Source organism: Mya arenaria, chromosome 1 (assembly GCF_026914265.1).
Source record: "Mya arenaria isolate MELC-2E11 chromosome 1, ASM2691426v1".
In the NCBI taxonomy this organism is placed as follows: Eukaryota; Metazoa; Mollusca; class Bivalvia; order Myida; family Myidae; genus Mya; species Mya arenaria.
Genome location: NC_069122.1, coordinates 759,472 through 781,221, shown reverse-complemented (window position 1 = coordinate 781,221; position 21,750 = coordinate 759,472). Strand labels below are relative to the sequence as shown.

At 36.0% G+C, this 21,750-nt stretch overlaps 1 protein-coding gene across 1 annotated transcript in view; it reads right to left on the bottom strand.

The window, feature by feature from the left end:
- Positions 1-284: 284 nt before the first annotated feature.
- LOC128234834 (mucin-2-like) overlaps positions 285-21,750 on the bottom strand; it is a 67,326-nt gene continuing 45,860 nt past the window's right edge. The window contains 33 exon segments of the mRNA XM_052949375.1: positions 285-915; positions 1,065-1,116; positions 1,514-1,648; positions 2,651-2,734; positions 3,275-3,382; positions 3,605-3,727; positions 4,214-4,260; positions 4,471-4,689; positions 5,397-5,441; positions 5,691-6,014; positions 6,447-6,509; positions 6,604-6,808; positions 7,102-7,226; positions 7,414-7,618; positions 8,057-8,187; positions 8,353-8,557; positions 8,690-8,811; positions 9,051-9,137; positions 10,277-10,481; positions 10,615-10,736; positions 10,976-11,062; positions 12,204-12,408; positions 12,541-12,662; positions 15,277-15,375; positions 15,761-15,899; positions 16,495-16,602; positions 17,850-18,037; positions 18,310-18,597; positions 19,011-19,079; positions 19,294-19,444; positions 19,785-19,928; positions 20,427-20,596; positions 21,639-21,683. Coding sequence (XP_052805335.1) covers positions 581-915; positions 1,065-1,116; positions 1,514-1,648; positions 2,651-2,734; positions 3,275-3,382; positions 3,605-3,727; positions 4,214-4,260; positions 4,471-4,689; positions 5,397-5,441; positions 5,691-6,014; positions 6,447-6,509; positions 6,604-6,808; positions 7,102-7,226; positions 7,414-7,618; positions 8,057-8,187; positions 8,353-8,557; positions 8,690-8,811; positions 9,051-9,137; positions 10,277-10,481; positions 10,615-10,736; positions 10,976-11,062; positions 12,204-12,408; positions 12,541-12,662; positions 15,277-15,375; positions 15,761-15,899; positions 16,495-16,602; positions 17,850-18,037; positions 18,310-18,597; positions 19,011-19,079; positions 19,294-19,444; positions 19,785-19,928; positions 20,427-20,596; positions 21,639-21,683 — 4,757 coding nt within the window. The 3' untranslated portion in view covers positions 285-580.

The following is a 21,750-nucleotide window of genomic DNA, read 5'->3' as shown; positions in this document are numbered from 1 at the left end:
AACATTTCCGGTTTTAAGAGAAAAGTGAAATCTAGTTGTTTTGATTGGACTATCATACTAATTGTCCAATGTAATCATAAAAGTGAAACCTAGTTCTTTTGATTGGACAATCAGATTAATTGTCCAATGAATGCATACCGACTTTGAATCTTAGACTACGATCAATCTAAGATGCATATTAAAATATGTCTCTTATCAGTTTTTGTATCAGCCTGCCTTTTCCTGCCATATTCCTTTGTATTATCAACGTGTTTGTGATAGAAAATTAGTCGATGTTTCAAAGATATGCTTTATTTCCAAATCACAACAAAATGGTATATGTCAACCCAAAAGTGTACCTGTGCACTTTAACATTCCGAAATGATTATCAATAGAAACATGACTTTGTAAATTAATAGTAGCTACAACAGGAAATTACTCTCAAGATGTATAACAAACGTTTACATACGCTTACAACTATTTCATTATGATATGGAAATTTATAAATAAAATAAATATTTGTTAAGTCGATCAAGTCCATTTTGGAAGTCCGTTCCGTTTTATCGCATTGTCAAGTAAAGGTAGTGTCTTTTGCCCGAGCTTATTTCGCGCCAACACATGCACTGCAGCCACAAGATTTCGGCACAGAATATGACTTCGTGACTTTCCTCCCATTCGTGCACGTAAGTTGCACGTTCCTTGTCTCACTTCCGGTTGATTGACAACAATTGCAACTATCGGTGAATCCCTGCATCATGTGACTATAGGAAGAGCGCGAATTGCAGAAACCGGAACATTCAAGCAGGTCGGGAATAGGTTCAACGTTTTTGCAAACTTCCATGTTGTCCATAATCGCGAAGTAGCCAATCGTATCGTTGGGGTTTCCAGCAACGAGCCGTGGAGCGCATGTCTGGCATGTAAGGCTTGTGACGTTACCTGAATTTATAATTATCGATGTATTTGTTGGAATATGAAAGGCTCTTGTAGTTCAGTATTTTTTCTATTGAAGGATGTTGTCGAACATTGTTGTTTGTATATATTAAAGGCTTTACTCTTGAGCCAGTATGCCAATGTCATATACTTACGTTCAGGTAGACATTTCATGCAACAGCCTGTGATGTCGTATACTTCCTCGTTCTGAAATTAATAATAAAATCAAGGTAAATGTTTTCATGTTTTACATAACAATTGATAGTTTCCTATTACAATGAATTTACAACTGCAATTGAGCGATTATTCAATACTTATATGAAAAACTTCAGAAGCAAAACTACCCTGGATAATCGCATGCACAATGTGAGGTTGACCATGTTTAGCCAAAAAAGCACGTGGCTTATTTTAATTACGTAATTTTACGCACATTTATGAGCGTGAATGATTGCAGTGGCTGAAGCATTCCACATTGATATCAAACCCGTGTATTTCATTTGAATCCATTCCAGAAACCATGGACAACATAAACTTCCCTTTAAAGGCCATCAAATTAATGCAAGCAACTTGTGTCCCGTCATTTGAAGAGAAATTGCCTACTCACCGCCTTGCAATCGGCCAACTGTTCATAGGCAGGACATTGCACGTGGGTCTCTGACACGATGAACATGTCGAGTTCTGCGTCAAAGATGCACAGTTTGTCGTAGCATTTCTTTGACGTCTCCACTGTAGCACCGTCCTGTTTTGAAAGGGAAAATTTTGTTTACCAAGTTAGTTCAGGTAAGATAAATAAATAGTGTTTTTTAAATCATGAATAACATCTTACTGTATTAGATATGTCTTTATTCATACAGGTATAAATTACCCTTAAACTTAAGGTTGGAATACTGCTAAATCATTTATACTCGTGGGCTTTTCCAAAAATGGGCAATTTTGTGGTAACTTAAATTCGTAATTTTTCAAAAAAAAAACAAAAAAAAAAACAAACAACAAAAATACAAACAATGAAAATGCGATCCTAACTCGTATGCAAAATCTCCAATTGCGCCGATCTCATGGTACGTTTCATTTTCGGCATGCAGTTCATGACAATGCAATGGGACAATTAATGCAGATACGCATGTTACTTCATTACTTGATCGGTAATTTAAGGGCCAGATGCACCCACATTAATGATATAAAATAGTGAAGCCATTGGGTGTCAATTAGATGTTTTTGCGATCTGTAAAAACACAGTAAGGGTGTTTAATTAAATAATTGATTAAATATTTGATCAAAGAAACAAAATTAAGTGGCGACGTTCAAACACACGAGGTTGATAATCAGCACGTTTTGCATGTGCTGCAGATGATAATAATAATAATAATAATAATAATAATAATAATAATAATAATAATAATAATAATAATAATAATTAACTTTAATGTGTTATCAATGAGGTTATATATTATTTTATATTATATAACTATATAAATGATAAAATTAACAATGATTAAGGTACATACAAATTGTTTACCGCGACCATGTATATGCATGTGAATTCATGTATACCCCTTATATATAGACAGTATGATTTCTGAATTAGAGGTTAAGTTTTCATTGGAATTTTGGGTTCGTGGATAAGCCAACCCAAAAATCCACGCAAATTAATGTCTCACGAATATTTATGGTATGTATCACAGTCATCGGTTTGTCTTTAATATTTTCTCGTTAAAATTAAAATTAAAAAGGGTATGATTACCTTGTAAATAGTTCCGTTGACAATGCATCCATTTGGCTGGCAGTCTAGGCAACAAAAGTCAGGTCGGGCAATAGTCTTGTAACCCTAGAAAATATAAATAGGCCTATATTGACCGGAACTTTAAAAAACTATTAATCTGTGACCATGCTTAATCTTTAATAAAGTTATCGTATAAACTGCTTAATTATAATGTGTTATACAATTACAGAAAAATATGCGGTTACCGATTTTCAATACCATGACGTTACTGCTATAGTCAATTGTTAAAATGAGGTTTCCTGGGACAAACTGAATGTCAAACACCAGGAATATTAAACATAAGCTTTCAATTGGCAAGAGCAAATATCCGTTATATAAGGGCAAGAACGAAACATTTACAAGTCTAATTTAGAAACTGCATGCACAAATATACCGGTTGTTGAATAACCGCAGAAAACCCCCCCATTTTTTTAACTGTTCTGAAAACTTTAAAATTACCTCTCTGTGTCACGGTTACGTGTATTTATCACAAAATTGACGAAAACATAGGATCATCATCGAGCAAGGTGGCATTTATTTAGGCAGATATCGTATACTGTACAGTTCTTTTTATCGTAAGACAACATTGCTTTAAAGAAATATCACCTGTGGACAAGAAGGACATGTTTCCTTCTGACACACAATGTCGGCCACGCCCTCTCTATCGAGGCATGCACAGTGGGTACAGACGCCGTCAGACCAAGACTGTCCAATCTGAAATATAGAAATCGGTTAGATTGTACTATGTTATTTAAGCCCATTTGCTAGACAACTTCAGTGAAGTATTAATTTGACCTACAAAGCAGCTTGATGATATAGACAATTTCGCCTGACAAATATGGTTCTGACATACAATCGAGGTAAAAAGGGTAATTTTACAAATAGAAATATGATGTAACCACATTGACGCTTCGTACGTACTGTTAACACGTGTACCTGATATGTTTGTGTCGTGTTGTCCGCTAGTTTATATTGACACGTCTTCTGGCCCGGAATTGTCGTCATACATGCAAACGACGTGCAATTACACTTGGTTTGTATCTCAACAGCATCTTGGCCCTTTTATAAAAAAATATAAACCGGAAGTAATTACAGTTCATGCAACTTTTATTAATATGACCATAATGGTCTCTTGACCCTATTAAAATATTAAAAGTCGATAATTAAGGATGTTACTCCCCCATTCTAGCAAACTGAAAACATCTTCAATTTATATCCAAATGCGGCTATACAAAATAAATGAAACTATTTTGAGAGTCTGCGTTAAGAGTTATGCCTAGTTTTCGCATACCGTCTACCAATTTCTTGAATCCAAATTAGCCCTTAAAGACGCCCTTAGTAACGCGTACCAAAAATAGAGCTTATCATAATGTTGATGTGAATAAAGTTTAAGTTATGAAACAAACAGACAAAGGGTCATCAAGAAAATATTTCAATATTCTCAAATCATATCATAATTTGTACGTTATGTATCAGTTGTAAGTTATTCGATGAATTCATGTTTACATAATTATAGATGAAGGTAATTTAAGTGGAAGAATGTACCGGTTTGCAAACAGGTTTCGTCGTTGTTGGACATATGGTAGGGCACACTGGAAAGAAAATCGTGCAAAAGAGGAATGAAAAATATTGTTTATTTATGATGATATTAAAAGTCAATTATACAACATCATATAATTTTTGTATGACAAGCCTAACACATACGATGAAGTCTCACTTTCTGACCAATTAATAAACGTATGATTTTGAACTCATAATAACAATTTTAATACAATTACTGATTGTAAATGAGTGCTACTTACTGCATCTGTACGTAAGACAGCAGTCAGACTCTCCAGTGACTGGTTCCAGTGACATTGGGGCGGGGCAGTTGAGAATTGGCGGGGCACAGAGGTTCGGCTTACACACTACGATGTACTGGAAGCAACACCCGTTCGCGTCTATCACTGTCTGAAGCTCCTCCCCTTCTTTTAATACTGGCTTCACCATTGGTAGACACTGCTCCGGTATGCAATTGGTTACTGGACAATATGAGATATGTGTAGTTTATAATTTTATATTGGACTGATTATCGAAACATTATGGTCAAACATAATACATAAAATAGCAGGATATTGATATATATTTAAGGAATGAATTGCGGGCTTGATGTCATTATCGGGGTATGAACGCAATTGGGCTGGACAAAGTGTGTGGAGTCCGAAGGACTCCACGAGTACTTTGACCAGCCCAATTGCGTTCATATCCCCGATAATGACTTCAAGCCCGCAATTCATTACTTATATTTACACCAATAGTTCATTATTTCATTCAAGAATTGTTAAAAAAATTTTTTCATTAAAAACAACAAAAACTTTCAGTAACCCATTCCTACCCATTCTGTAAATAGAACGACCCGGAAGCATTTTTAATGACGTCACAATATCGCGGGAAAAGATCAACCACTTGAAATCACTTTTAAACGTAAAATTCAAACAGTTATTGCAACTAAACATTTAAAATTTAAAAAACTAACACTTTCTAAAATGTTGCTTTATATTTTACGGGACCTTCTGACACAATACAAACAATAACAAGATACATATTTTTCATGTATACAAACGTAATAACATATACTCTTTAGAATAACTTTAGACTAACAAATGGAAGATACTTATGTTTCACGATTTAAAGAGATATTCCTCCTACAGATCACATTATTACATGACTGTAATTGCCGGCACCATACCTGGAACAGGCGTGTTATGGTTTGCTATTCCTGGTGTTGGTGGGACTGAAATGAACGGAGAAACTGGAGTAAATTATAGATTGTTAGTTAAAAGAATTGTTATAATTCATCATGAATGAAACAACAATAAAGTGCTAGGCATACCAAAACGAACAATTAGCATGACATTGTGCACTTATACATATAATGGTAGACGCTTGCTAAGTTAGGATAACAACATGCACTATACGTATAATTATATACCAATACAAGACAAGGAATCGTTACACTTGTAGATTGCCTTTAAATATATACCTTCGCAGTCACAGTAGTATCGAATCTTGTAGTCACTGCACGGAACTGGGAAGTTGTTGTCATTCAAACATTCAAGTCCGTTGTTGATGGAGCAGGACAACACCTCCCCATTGCTGTAAGACGCTTTACCGTCGACTGTGACACATTCGATACCCTTGATACGTCCTTCGGGACAGAACACGCTTAGTTCATGACCGTTCATCTTCTCAATATCGCCCATTCCACTGTCTGGCTGGTCCCGGTTTATCCATCTTGACCAGCGCGTAAGGCAAGGAGCGACCGATGGCCCGCCGTGAATGTTCGTGGTGTGGATAGTTGGTGGTACTAAAATAGTTTACACACTAAAACGAGTGTTGTCTTGTGTATATTGTGGCCCTTTTTCAACTTTTGTTTGGCATTGGTCGATTGAAACTTGGTTAAATAAAAGCTTGTAGGCTTTGTTATTAGAAGTATATTTTGTGTTTTTATCGACAGGGCAGTAGATGCTGTAGGCTAAATTATGTCTCATCTGATGAACCAACTTAAATTGAAAGGATGTTCGGATGATTTTTTTAAAAAAAACCACATAATTGACAGACAGCTTTATTGAACTTTAACTGTAATAGACAATTTTTGAAAATAATAAAATTTACTTTACTCTATAAATTGAATTCTCAATGTGTATTGTCTTGAAATTGGCGTCTTGGAAAGCTAACATGTAAAAAAAACGATTCTCTAAAACTGTGAGAAAAAACCCATGGATCTTTGTACACTTACGTCCCATTGTGGTTGTCCTTGGCGATTGTCCTGTCACTATAGGTGGTGGTAATGTTGCTTCGGCTAAAAAGACAAAGAAAATTTTAATGTACTTCAAACAATAAAAGCTGGAACTATGTCAGTTCAAATGGCAAATATAGTGACATATATCACCCACCTGTACATTCACAGAAGTATTTGATCTTGTAGTCACTGCACGGTACAGGGAAGTTATCATCATTCAAACAGACAGCTCCGCCCTCAAGGCTACACTGCATGACTTCCCCTGAACTGTAAGATGCGATATCGTCCGTTGTCCTGCACTCGATACGGGTAACCTTGCCATGCGGACAGAAAGCAGTTTTCTGGGCGGCCGACCAATTCTGAGTGAAAAGAACTTATTTGAGCACTCATGGAATTAAACAACCAAAAGAAGTTACTAGCGCGATATCAATATCAAACTAAACACAGCAGTAACTATCCCTTTTCGTACAGTGATCACTGCCACCGCGCATATCACGTATAGACACACTTTTACATAAATTCAGCAATTTGTATACCTTAAGCAGGGAATTTCTCTGCTCGTCAAGCAGATCACTTCGTAGGTAATTGGTGATTAAAAGTATATGAACATAATTGTTCTCCATTATATTGTTGATTTTGACTAAATACAAACCTCCCTGTCTCCGTCGTTACTGTAAGGGGTATCCGTGTTGATCCACGATGACCAATTGCTAGTACACTGGACAGGCGCACGAGTGGTCACTTGTCCGTGACTGGTTGAAGTACTTGCAGCAGAGTCTGAATTAAAAAGACAGATTGAATTGTAATTTACTATTATAAGGGTAATCGGATACCCTTTGAGTGAAAATATCTGTTAATGATATAATAAATAAATAATTTAGTGTATGGTTATTTCACAATAACTATTTTAAACTAAACTAAGCTAAACTAAAACAGATGGACTCCAACATCAGAAATGGCTCACCAGTGCATTCACAGTAGTATCTGATCTTGTAGTCACTGCACGGTACAGGGAAGTTGTCATTGTTTAAACAGACCGCTCCGCCCTCAATGGTACACTGCATTATTTCTCCCGAACTGTATGATGCTATGTCGTCGATCGTCCTGCACTCGATACGAGATATCTTACCATATGGACAGAAGGCAGCCTTCTGGGCGGCCGTCCAGGACTGAAGGACAAAAGAACATGGATAGTAATCTTCAGCCAGTTACTATCGATGCAAGTTTAGATGATGACAGTGGAAAAATTGATTTATCAACTTACTAGTCAGGACAATAAAAGTCATATAAATACTTCTCTGTCTCCATCGCCACTATCGGGTGTGTCCGTGTTTATCCACGATGACCAGTTGCTAGAACACTGGACTGAAGCTCCAGTGGTCACTTGTCCTTGCAATGAGGTGGTCGAACCAGAAACTGTAACACCTGCATTGATGTGGTACGATTTAATGAAAAAGCAAATAAGCCGCATTTAAACAGATGAACAGCCAGCTTTGATATATAACCATTGGACTTAGAATGTTAGATATATTTTAATCGAATATTGTCTAGCTATTGTAAGTGTGCTATCTTTTATTTTATTTTTCTATTTAATATTTAATCCAAACCTTCTCAAGGTATTCACTAGACATAAAGTTAACAAAGGTTCTACCAAGGTTGGGAGTCTGTGTTTTTACGCCAGGCGGAGTAACCGTCGGTATACCCCCAGATGCGCCAGTTGGGTGCAACGTCGGAGACACTATAATTTATGATAAAGTGATTAGATCGAAATTTATAATCAAGGGTTCTAGATGTACCAATGTTTTTAATCGACCAAGTGTCAAATACGAATACATCATGACTGAAACAACACATCACACATACTATCTTAGAATAACGATCTTTATACGGTTGATTATCATACCAGCACATTCGCAGAAATATTTGATCTTGTAGTCACTGCATGGTACAGGGAAGTTATCATCATTCAAACAGACAGCTCCTCCCTCAATGGTACACTGCATGATTTCTCCGGAGCTGTAAGATGCAATGTCGTCGATTGTCCTGCACTCGATACGGGATATCTTGCCATATGGGCAGAAGGCAGCTTTCTGGGCAGCCGTCCAGGACTGAATGATAAAATAAGAAGGATAGTTATCGTGTGTCAATTGATATGTTGCTGTCAGTAAAAGTTTAAACAATGACAAAAAAAGTATTTAACGATTAACAACAAGCCAGGTCAACAAAAGCCATATACATACTTCTCTGTCTCCATCGCCACTATCGGGAGTGTCTGTGTTGATCCACGATGACCAGTTGCTAGAACACTGGACTGGGGCACCAGTGGTCACTTGTCCGGGCAATGAGGTGGTCGAACCAGAAACTGTAAAACGTAAATTAATGTGGTACGACATTATAACAATGCAGATAAAGCCGCATTTAAACAGATGAACAGCAAACTTTGATATATATCCATGGGACTTAACATGCTAAATATACTATGCTCGAATACTATAAAACAATTGTAAGTGTGCTTCGATCTTTTATTTCATTTTTCAATTTGATATTTAATCCAAACCTTCTCAATGTATTTACTAGACATAACATTATAAAGGGTCTTACCAAGGTTGGGAGTCTGTGTTTTTACGCCAGGTGGAGTAACTGTCGGTATACCCCCAGATGCGCCAGTTGGGGGCAACGTCGGAGATACTATAATTAATGACAAGACGAATGTTGATGCTAGGCTTCAAAGACGCGGCTGAATGGGTTTTATTGAATATAATACGTGAAAAATGTCGATACCTAATTGGCTCAATAAAGTCATGTGACAATATATACAATTGTTAATATTCCAAATAAACACGGACATAGCCGAACTATGATGGTTTAATCAACTTTCTAGATCGTAGTTACTCGGTTGTCTCCGACATGCATAATTATTTAGACTGGTACCTTGCATTATCACCGATAATATTATTGGTGTCGGGTCGATTCGGCCGTGATATCATTTCGGCCTGATCCTTTTCGGCATACTTTTATTTATTTATGTCTGTTTTAAATCGTGTGAATTACGCTTTGAACTTTCATTTTATATCAGTTAAATTTAAATTGTGTTAATTTCGTTATTGCGGCTTATATTTGTTAGCACAATCGAGTGAATTAAGCTTTGTACTTCCATTTTATATCACTTAAATTTAAAATAATCAATTAATGTCGTTTTAAGGCACTTATATTTGTTATCAAATGCATAATATAAACTATTATTCACAATATGCCCATAAATTCTCACATGCTTATTAACTACCACAGCGTGTATATAAATCGTTTTCACAGAAAGTAAATTTCTAAAATAACGAACTCGTATGACCGGCGACCAGTCAATTCAAAAACACAGAGAATAACTTTTTTTAATTTCTTGTTTTAAACATTAGGCTTATTCGTTTTATATGACGTTTTGGAAAATTTACAAGCATCAAAACGGTTATTGATGATTAATTTTAAGTGAAGTTGAATAAGAGATGATATTATTAACAAATCTTCTTTTTTTCATAACTAAAATTTATTCGTATACAATTCCCTATTGACAATTGCAAAAATGTATCAGTATAGACGCGGCCTTCAAACCGCGTCTAATAAAGTGATTAGATCGAAATTCGGAATCATGGGTGCAACGTCGGAAATACTATAATTGATGATAAAGTGAGTATATCGAAATTCGGAATCAAGGGTTTTAGAGTTACCAATGTATTTTAATCGACCAAGTGTCAAATACGAATACATCATGACTGAAACAACACATCACACATACTATCTTAGAATAACGATCTTTATACGGTTGATTATCATACCAGCACATTCGCAGAAATATTTGATCTTGTAGTCACTGCATGGTACAGGGAAGTTATCATCATTCAAACAGACAGCTCCTCCCTCAATGGTACACTGCATGATTTCTCCGGAGCTGTAAGATGCAATGTCGTCGATTGTCCTGCACTCGATACGGGATATCTTGCCATATGGGCAGAAGGCAGCTTTCTGGGCAGCCGTCCAGGACTGAATGATAAAATAAGAAGGATAGTTATCGTGTGTCAATTGATATGTTGCTGTCAGTAAAAGTTTAAACAATGACAAAAAAAAGTATTTAACGATTAACAACAAGCCAGGTCAACAAAAGCCATATACATACTTCTCTGTCTCCATCGCCACTATCGGGAGTGTCTGTGTTGATCCACGATGACCAGTTGCTAGAACACTGGACTGGGGCACCAGTGGTCACTTGTCCGGGCAATGAGGTGGTCGAACCAGAAACTGTAAAACGTGCATTAATGTGGTACGACATTATGAAAATGTAGGTAAAGCCGCATTTAAACAGATGAACAGAAAACTTTGATATATATCCATGGGACTTAACGTGCTAAATATACTATGCTCGAATACTATAAAACAATTGTAAGTGTGCTTCGATCTGTTATTTCATTTTTCAATTTGATATTTTATCCAAACCTTCTCAATGCATTCACTAGACATAACATTATAAAGGGTCTTACCAAGGTTGGGAGTCTGTGTTTTTACGCCAGGTGGAGTAACTGTCGGTATACCCCCAGATGCGCCAGTTGGGGGCAACGTCGGAGATACTATAATTAATGACAAGACGAATGTTGATGCTAGGCTTCAAAGACGCGGCTGAATGAGTTTTATTGAATATAATACGTGAAAAATGTCGATACCTAATTGGCTCAATAAAGTCATGTGACAATATATACAATTGTTAATATTCCAAATAAACACGGACATAGCCGAACTATGATGGTTTAATCAACTTTCTAGATCGTAGTTACTCGGTTGTCTCCGACATGCATAATTATTTAGACTGGTACCTTGCATTATCACCGATAATATTATTGGTGTCGGGTCGATTCGGCCGTGATATCATTTCGGCCTGATCCTTTTCGGCATACTTTTATTTATTTATGTCTGTTTTAAATCGTGTGAATTACGCTTTGAACTTTCATTTTATATCAGTTAAATTTAAATTGTGTTAATTTCGTTATTGCGGCTTATATTTGTTAGCACAATCGAGTGAATTAAGCTTTGTACTTCCATTTTATATCACTTAAATTTAAAATAATCAATTAATGTCGTGTTAAGGCACTTATATTTGTCATCAAATGCATAATATAAACTATTATTCACAATATGCCCATAAATTCTCACATGCTTATTAACTACCACAGCGTGTATATAAATCGTTTTCACAGAAAGTAAATTTCTAAAATAACGAACTCGTATGACCGGCGACCAGTCAATTCAAAAACACAGAGAATAACTTTTTTTTATTTTCTTGTTTTAAACATTAGGCTTATTCGTTTTATATGACGTTTTGGAAGATTTACAAGCATCAAAACGGTTATTGATGATAAATTTTAAGTGAAGTTGAATAAGAGATGATATTATTAACAAATCTTCTTTTTTTTCATAACTAAAATTTATTCGTATACAATACCCTATTGACAATTGCAAAAATGTATCAGTATAGACGCGGCCTTCAAACCGCGTCTAATAAAGTGATTAGATCGAAATTCGGAATCATGGGTGCAACGTCGGAAATACTATAATTGATGATAAAGTGAGTATATCGAAATTCGGAATCAAGGGTTTTAGAGTTACCAATGTATTTTAATCGACCTAGTGTCAAATACGAATACATCATGACTGAAACAACACATCACACATACTATCTTAGAATAACGATCTTTATACGGTTGATTATCATACCAGCACATTCGCAGAAATATTTGATCTTGTAGTCACTGCATGGTACAGGGAAGTTATCATCATTCAAACAGACAGCTCCTCCCTCAATGGTACACTGCATGATTTCTCCGGAGCTGTAAGATGCAATGTCGTCGATTGTCCTGCACTCGATACGGGATATCTTGCCATATGGGCAGAAGGCAGCTTTCTGGGCAGCCGTCCAGGACTGAATGATAAAATAAGAAGGATAGTTATCGTGTGTCAATTGATATGTTGCTGTCAGTAAAAGTTTAAACAATGACAAAAAAAGTATTTAACGATTAACAACAAGCCGGGTCAACAAAAGCCATATACATACTTCTCTGTCTCCATCGCCACTATCGGGAGTGTCTGTGTTGATCCACGATGACCAGTTGCTAGAACACTGGACTGGGGCACCAGTGGTCACTTGTCCGGGCAATGAGGTGGTCGAACCAGAAACTGTAAAACGTGCATTAATGTGGTAAGACATTATGAAAATGCAGATAAAACAGATGAACAGCAAACTTTGATATATATACGTCGAAATTCGGAATCAAGGGTTTTAGACTTACCAATGTATTTTAATCGACCAAGTGTCAAATACGAATACATCATGACTAAAACAACACCTCAACACATACCATCTTAGAATTAAAATAGTTATACAATTGTTTCTCATACCTGCACATTCGCAGAAATATCTGATCTTGTAGTCACTGCACGGTACAGGGGAGTTGTCATTGTTTAAACAGACAGCTCCTTCCTCCACGGTACACTGCATGATTTCTCCGGAGCTGTAAGATGCGATGTCGTCGATCGTTCTGCACTCGATACGGGATATCTTGCCATATGGGCAGAAGGCAGCTTTCCCTGCTGCTGTCCAGGACTGCAAAGAAATATTGAGATCTTGTTTAAACTACAAGAAACAAATACCAAGGGAAGAGCTTTGATGAATTGGTGGCGTTTAATATTGGTCTTACTTTAATATAAGAGCGATATAGTCAATCAGATTGCGTGCTATAAATAAGGGATGTATTCAATGAATGGAGCCAATAATGTAAGAAACCCCAGGATAGTACAGTAATGTCGTGTCTAAATATAAAAAATAGTATAAAATCGCATTGTTTGTCCAACCCGTAAGTTGTTACTCTTGCAACGTAGACATGACCAGGACACATCTTCACGTACATTCTGAGAGTTTGTTAAAGACTGAAAAGTACATTTTTAATTTGATTGTAATATTTCTACAACGTGTCCATTGTTTGTTAAAAATGCAATAAGCGTTAAAAAAACAAATTTTACTAAGCTGTAAAGAACTTTTGTGGTTTAGAGGATTGAAAATTTCTCGTATCTGAACCTTTGACTCATACTCGGGTTCAGAATGTGAATATGGGCCAATAAGATTATTCTACAAAGTAAATAAACGTTTAACCTCTCTGTCTCCATCACCACTATCGGGCGAATCCGTGTTAATCCAAGATGACCAACTGCTAGTACACTGACCAGGACCTGCAGTAGATATTTGTCCATGCATGGATGTGGTCGAACCTGAAGGCGTTAATCATTCATGTGCTGTAATTATACACTTGGGCATAGATAAACATATCCCTTGAACATCATTCTGAATATCGGACTATAGTTATTTTTTCAGTTATTGTCGTTTGCTAATGAATATATATCGTATCTTTTAATGTTGTCTATAACAAAACCATAATCTGAACAAAATAATAATGCATATAGCTAACGAAAGTCAAACCAATGTTTGTAGTTCGTGTCCTTCCGCTAGGTGGAGTTACTGTCGGTACGCCACCAGATACTTGAGGCGGATGTCCCCCCGTCGGGATCGCTATACAATGTCAAGCTTATGAATAATATATCAGTTACCTATATATTTTATTGTTTTGAGAGTAATGAACCAAGGCGCCATTTAAGAACTATTAAAAGAGATTAATAATTTGATGTTGTTAATATTGATTTTTTTGTATTAAAACAACCGTACCATTGCAATCGCAGAAGTATCTGATCTTAAAGTCACTGCATGGCATAGGTGCATTGTCAGTGGTCAGGCAAACAGCGCCGCCTTCGATAGTACACTGCATGATTTCACCGGAGCTGTAGGATGCAATACCGTCAGACGTCATGCACTCGATACGGGAAACCTTTCCGTTTGGACAAAAGGCAGCTTTCTGGGCAGCTGTCCAGGACTAAAAGGTATTCAAAAAGTTGTATGACCTTCGATATGCGTTAATCAATCATGAATAACCTAGGACGTCTTTATCTGAATGAAGACGACCATAATTATTTATTGAAGGTTTTCATTTAATCGACAACTCTTCAAAAACATTCCATGTCCGATCTCAGATATAAGTTTAGGTCTATTGAGGCATACTGACACATTCACTCTGGTCACAATGATTTACGTTTTACAACCAAAAAGCAGTACCTCTCTATCTCCATCGCCTGTGTCCGGAGTATCCGTGTTAATCCAAGATGTCCATTGACTATTGCACTGAACTGGGGCAAGCGTGGCAGTGGTTGATGTGCCGTTGACTAAGAAATAAGATATATTGATGCATGTGCTCACAAAAATAATTTTCTATTTAATAAATAGGAAGCATATATTGCCACGAGAACCATGAATATCTACAGCTGTGCCCTATACTGTGGGAGAGGTAAAGTTCATATCAATACTGCTAGGTCTAATAACCTGGTATGCACTAGCAGACGCGAATCAATAAATTTAATAAGTGCAGAAATTTACTCCTATAGTGTTCATTCTAAATTAACAGGTATCAACAGTAATCCTGTACTTATGACCGTATCATTTGATAAATCATGCATTATTCAAATGTGTTCATACAAAAACTAGTAACGGTATATTTTTTCTACATACACCACAGGATTATGCAAGCGAGGATATGATATGGTCTTTGCATACCGATGATGTGACCTTTACAAAACAAAGTGAAACTAGATTTAAAAGCAAAATTAAAGCAATCAAAACGTACTTGTTTTTCTCTGAATATGTATTTTAAAAAGTCCATACCAAGGAGTGGGTTTCCTGTCGATCCACCTGGTGGTAAAGCGGTAGGTTGGCCAGTGCCTATTATTTTGGGTGGGAGGGTTGGTGTAGCAGTTGCGTATACTGGTGGTGTAAACATCGGAGTGGACACTGCAAGGGATTGTTTTCTATACATGTAATACGTTAAAGAACGCTCAGAATAATAGCCACATCGTATAATACATCGAGAAACCAAAGAATCGAAAACCGACATGCACTATGATCATTATGGTCCAGGAACAACTGTTGTATAGGGGTCCAAATTCATGAAAGGAACAACATGAATGTGTTCCGCTGATTTATATACTGGAGAAAAAGAAACATGCAACGGTCAAATCAAATGAAATGTATGGGATTGAGCATTCGGTTGATAGAACTGCCTCTGTGAAAAAATACTTGCATAGTTATAATGGAATGGGGTTCAAAATTAACTTCATATAAAAATAAACGTACACTCATTCATACTTAAAGCATTCCAAGAGAATATGACACTCACCACAACCAACTTCATCATCAATACAGTCGATGATTCCATCACATCGCCTCTCCTGCGGGATACACTCTCCATTTCCGCACCGGAACTCGCCCGGAGGGCAAGACCGACATGAGCATTCACAGGTTGTCTTGTTAATCACCTTGGAGGAGATAATATCATAATTGGATTCTTTTTGTTTGCAAAAAAAATATTATAGAACTACATATATATACATTGTAAATTCTGCCATTATCAAACTTATAATTGCATTATACATAACTAATAATTTATCTCCCGACGGCAATACTCTGTCATTAAATACAAATTATATTAATCAATGGAACATTGGTTATTATAATATTTGGTAAATACTTAAAAAAGAGACAAGGGGCCACACAATTATTAAAATATCGTCATAAGCAACTGTTGAGGTTACCAGTTACTCCAGCTTTGATTTTATAGATAACGCATTTGTTTTGTTTCTAAGTACCAAATAACAAACCATAAACAATCATTATCCAATATCAGGTGAATGAAACTACAAGCATGCAAGATGATTGGATGCTGACTCGTTTTATTTCTGAAGCTTTTCTGATGTTCGGTGTGCTTGAGGTGTTTGAACGTTGGATGTATCTCTGATCCGTGTATTTTACCCATTAGTCCTTACCAGGGTAACTTCTTAATGTTTTGGATACTGTGCTTGTTTAAGCGTGAAATATATCTGAACGAGACTGAGTCAACACCATTTTACTTACCAACGAGAATCCCTGGAGACAAGGCGAACATTTTTTTGGTTCGCAATTTACTTCGCCAGCGATACATTGGCACGTTTCACAGTTGGACCTCTCCTTGAATCCTCCAGACTGTAACAGATCAATGGTAACCTCTACTTGAAGACGAAACTTGCAAATGCTTTAATAAAACCCCGAACATTTGTCATCAAAGCATTATTTAATTAAAATGTTTCTTTCATGTTTTTTAAAGATACTATGAGTTTAAACAGTGAAGTAACAACAGTAAAATTATTATTTTGATATTTTCACTGCAAAAAAGAAGGGGGGGGGATTAATTTTAAGAACTACATCTAAAATCCATTGTCGTATATTTCACTTGATCAACACAAAACACAAGACATTTAAACAAGACATTATTGCCAAAATTATAATTTGATATTTGAGGTTGTAGAAGTTATGAAAAAGATATATTTGGAGAAAAGAAATAGTTTCATTTGACGAAACAGGTTTCTCAAACAGGTTTTTGAATTTTGAAGATGAATGTTGTATAAACATTTGCTTTCATTCGAAACAAAATACAGACAAAAAACAACTACTAAAACAGAAATTCGATGTTAAATCATTTATCAAATCCTATTTTTGAAAAATCGTTTAACTTTGTAATGCCAACTCAAAATCAACAAAACAATTAACAGGTTAACTGGTGATGTTTTGACCCAACCCACGCCTCAACTTTTTTCAACAACCTAGCGTGATTTTTAGGATAACTTTATCTGGAAAACAACTCGTCTTCAAGCTAATCAGACTGGTCCCTGACAGTGAGAGATTATTGAATAACAATGTATCATTTAACTAACTTGTAATCCCTGTTATCCGCCATTGTTTTCTAACTCGTTCGATTTTCAAATTGTTATTCAAAAAATGGCGACCAGTGTAGCTATTTAGTCATTCGTGTCCAATTCAACTTAAAAGTGATTGCATGCATAGACTACTATTATTTTAAACATAGATACATATATAAAAGTTGCTGATGAATGTTCATAGAGGGTTTGCACTTAAAAGCGTGTAAATATAAAACTGCATAACAAATGGATTTTTTTCTTTTTCGAACCGGAAATAGACAGTAAAATTTTACGTCATCAGCGGAAATAATTCGAGTGAGTGGAATTAAAATCAAGTATAAAAGAAGCTTGAAAAATGTTGATTTCAGATAAAGATTAAATTTGATTTCACTCGCGATCGTAGAAAAACTACCTGTGTTATTTATGACAGTCTTGAAGAAATTCAATTCAAAACAGAAATCAATATGGATCCTCTCAGTAATTTGTTCTATTTGAATTATTCAATGTGTCAGAACTACTTATATCAACCATTACCATGAGAATCTGTCCATCCACCAAACATGGGCACTTGTCCTTGGTGACACACTGGCGACCATCACAGTAGAGTCCATCTGCACAGCCATCCTTGGGACAGGCGGAGATATCCAGACCTTCGAAGCACCGGAGAACCCGTTTGTTGACAGTGCTCGTCGTGCCGGGTTGAGTGGTACTGACTGAGTTCACTTGTGTGTGAAAGGAAAAAGTGGAAAATATAAATTGGATAGTTTTCATATTTCCAGAATTGTCTTACAGAGACTGAATATAACATAAGGAGTGAAATGTTGAATCGCTCACTTACAATCCGATAATTATTGATTTTTCAACATCAATAATATCGTATTATTAGTATTGATATCAAAATATAGACAATTTAATGAAGAATAAAACAGTTTGTTTGTTCTATTTCTGACATGAGGTAAAATGTTATTAATCAAATCAAAGCTTTATTACTCACAACATTCTGTTTTGTTCTTCAGGCAACCTAATCTAGCCTTGTAGTCGTAGCACAGTGGAGAATTGTCCGCATTAAAGCACTGTAGTCCATTCCAGAGGTCGCACTTGACCTTCTGGCCAGCCTGGTCATACGGAAGCTCGTCGCTGGCCCGGACGCAATCGATCATGATTGGAGTTGTGCACCGTTCAGACAAGGATTGGAGTGCGGATATTGGCTCGGAGTCTCCGCCCGAGGTCAAAGTCAGATGACCTTCATTGACCCAGACATCCCAAAAGATACAGCTGTTCGCTTTAAGTATGAAACAAGTAAAAGTCACTGAACATATCATAAAAAAATTACATTTTATCGTTTTTATTAAAATGGTATGTATGGTCAGTTAAAGAAAACTATTGTTTTAATTAACAGTATGCGTTTCGGGGTTCCGAAGTATCATTTTCGAAAATGTCTTTACTAAAGATAAGTAATGGTGTTTTTGTTTTATTTATTGTTAGACGTACACTTCTCGATCAAATTAAATGCAAATTAGAAGGTTTATTAAATGCAAAATTGAATATGTATTAAACACATAATAGGTATGATCTGTTGCAAAACATGCACCCACCATGGTATAAATGACATGTTTGAATGTCTCTTTGATGCTACGACTGTTGAATTCATTCACATTTTATTTCTACATTGTAAAAATAAAGTATGATACTCACAAACAGTCGGTGGTGTATTTGGTGTAACAACTGATTGAGTGGAAGTTGGTTGAGGTACGGTCGTGACACCTAAAAATAAGTATAATATAATGAAAGACTGAAAAGTTACCATTTTATTTTTCTATTTAAAGTAAAACAAAGCCGCTTGTAATCACCAGGCCCTTTAAACAGAGCTTCTTGGTTTGTAACATCAAATATTGATGCTTACTGATTTGCATCATAATAGGCATTTGCACCCTTCATCAATGATATAGTAGTTAAAAGTAAAACTTAATATGCCTACTTGGGTAACCCTCGTAACAGCCAAGAAGTTCCATCCTCAAGGCAATAACTCCCTTCCAGGTGAGCGGCACAACTCGAATGTACTGCGCTCTGATTGGATGGTCAAACCAGTTGGTAGCCATTGATCCGGAGTTGTTGTTGCCGGAAAAAATCTTGAAACAAAAATAGTGTACGTCATATCGTAAGTGTCGTAAACAACATAATTTAGCTTGCTTGTTAATCATATCAAACACATCCAATTAAAACATTGTTATAATAGTTGTGTATTTTTTTTATAACAGGTTTTAACGGTACTATCACCCGTCAAAAGCAAGACTTATATTGCGTTTGATTTTATTTGTGTGTTTAAACTTGTGATAGTATTGAATCCATTACCCAAAATCGTCATTCATTTTGCTGAACTCTGTGATCCGGAGATATGTTAGCTTGTTGGAAGTTCTAAACAAATAAAGATATAGAATTTTAACATTTGGAAGAAAAGTTTGCAGTTACCTTGTCTTGTCCATAATCCTGGTATGGTGACCAAATGAAGCCGTCATTAGAGAAGAGAACTTTGTATGATGTCACATACGAACCGCTGTTTTCGCGTCCCTGTGTGATTATTCCTGTCAGCAGCATGGGCTTCAGGAAGTTCACCTGTAATTAGATCGGTAGTCAATACATATATATAAAATTATATATAATAATAAAATATTGATAATATTGAATCACATTATCATATGACACGACCGAATCGCTAGTATCGTTGTTATTCCGAAGCATAGAATCTATAAATATAATCGTTTTGTGACTATATTGCACATAATAAATACGTTTGGTAACCACTAGTATAGGACTATATTAACTCAGGTCCATATGTCGCTATTCTATATGTATTAGGGGTTTCAAAAATTGTACCCTTAGTTTTTATGTGTGTCATTGCAAGCAATTTGATGAAGACAATGGTAATTGTTCCATTGTGAAACACATTGTTTTGTAAATGGTCTTGCCACTTAGTGCTTTTCTTATGGTTAGACGTCCCTACGGCTTAAGCTGTTGATGCGAGCAGACACTTCATATTTAAACCTGGCGTTGACCGTACATAATAACTGACATCGATAAAACTGGTGGAAGACCATACGAATAAGAGCCTACCTGGATATACTGTTTCTGATCGTTATGGTTTGGTGTCCATGCGCCGTGGCTGTTAAGTCGGGCAGAGGCTGGGTTAAGGTTGCCGTCTCGAGATGAGGAGACACTGATCATGTTGGTCACAATATGCCCGTTTTCCATTCCCATTTTCTCACGACAAACGACTGGGGGAACTTAATATGAAACTCTTTACATTATACATTACAAAAGCATAATGTTAAGCATAAACGATTCGTTTATGACATCGAAACGAATAATTGCTTGTCAAATATAAAACAAATGGCTTGTTTCAATGAGAAAACATTATCAAGAATTCGAATAATAGGTTTGGCATGAAACCAACTCTTTAAAAATGAGACCGAATATGCTATGTTTATTCCAAATCATTTGTAATGCTATTCAAGATTTAATTATTTTAGGACAAAAAACAAGTCAACATTATACCCAGTACTCAATCATATGACTACACACGACTGGAAACAAGCTATTATTATTTATATAACATAACACACACACCATTAAGACAGGCAAACCAACTGAATTCCGTTCCCGATCATTTGACTGCACACGACTCTAAACAAGTGGTTCTTACTGATATTGCATTAAAACCAAATCGCTATGACAAGAAACCAGAATACAAACTTCCCGTTCGCAATTATTTCTCCTCAGTTTTCTGGACTTTTCAGCGAAACGCGATCGGAATGAAAGGAAACGGAAGTCTTTCTTTAAAAATAGGAAACAATAACTTCCAGTTCCTTAAGAACATCCTTAAGAGATAGGCGATCCCATTTTTAACATTTGCGAGGCTATTTTCTTGTTAACATGTAGCTTAAGATAACAAAGACAAAGACGAACAATAAATAGATAGATTTTCACACGTTTTGAAACGCAATTTCACTTACAAGTCGTATCCTAAGATTATATATTAGGAAAGTAATATTTGTTTTTAGGATTGGTTGTTTTAGAATTGCGTTTCATCGATGTATGAAATAATTTGGTAATTGCACGGTTTGTGAAGTTGGTAGGACTTAAAGATTATCTATGTACTGACCGAATAATTTGATACCCAGATAAACCATAATTACAAACGTGTATATGTTTATTATTACACACATTATCTTATGCTGAAATATGTTCGAAATATCAATGCAAGCATGAAAGATCGTGTGTTCATATAAAAAAGCACAAGAGGAGTGTAAAGAGAATAGTTCTTACTGTAGGGAACGGTGACTGTTGTTGGCGGATTAGTCGGAATAAGGGCTGTAAGACAACACAAATAAGAATATAATAATGATGATACATGCATTTAACACGTTAAGACACATCT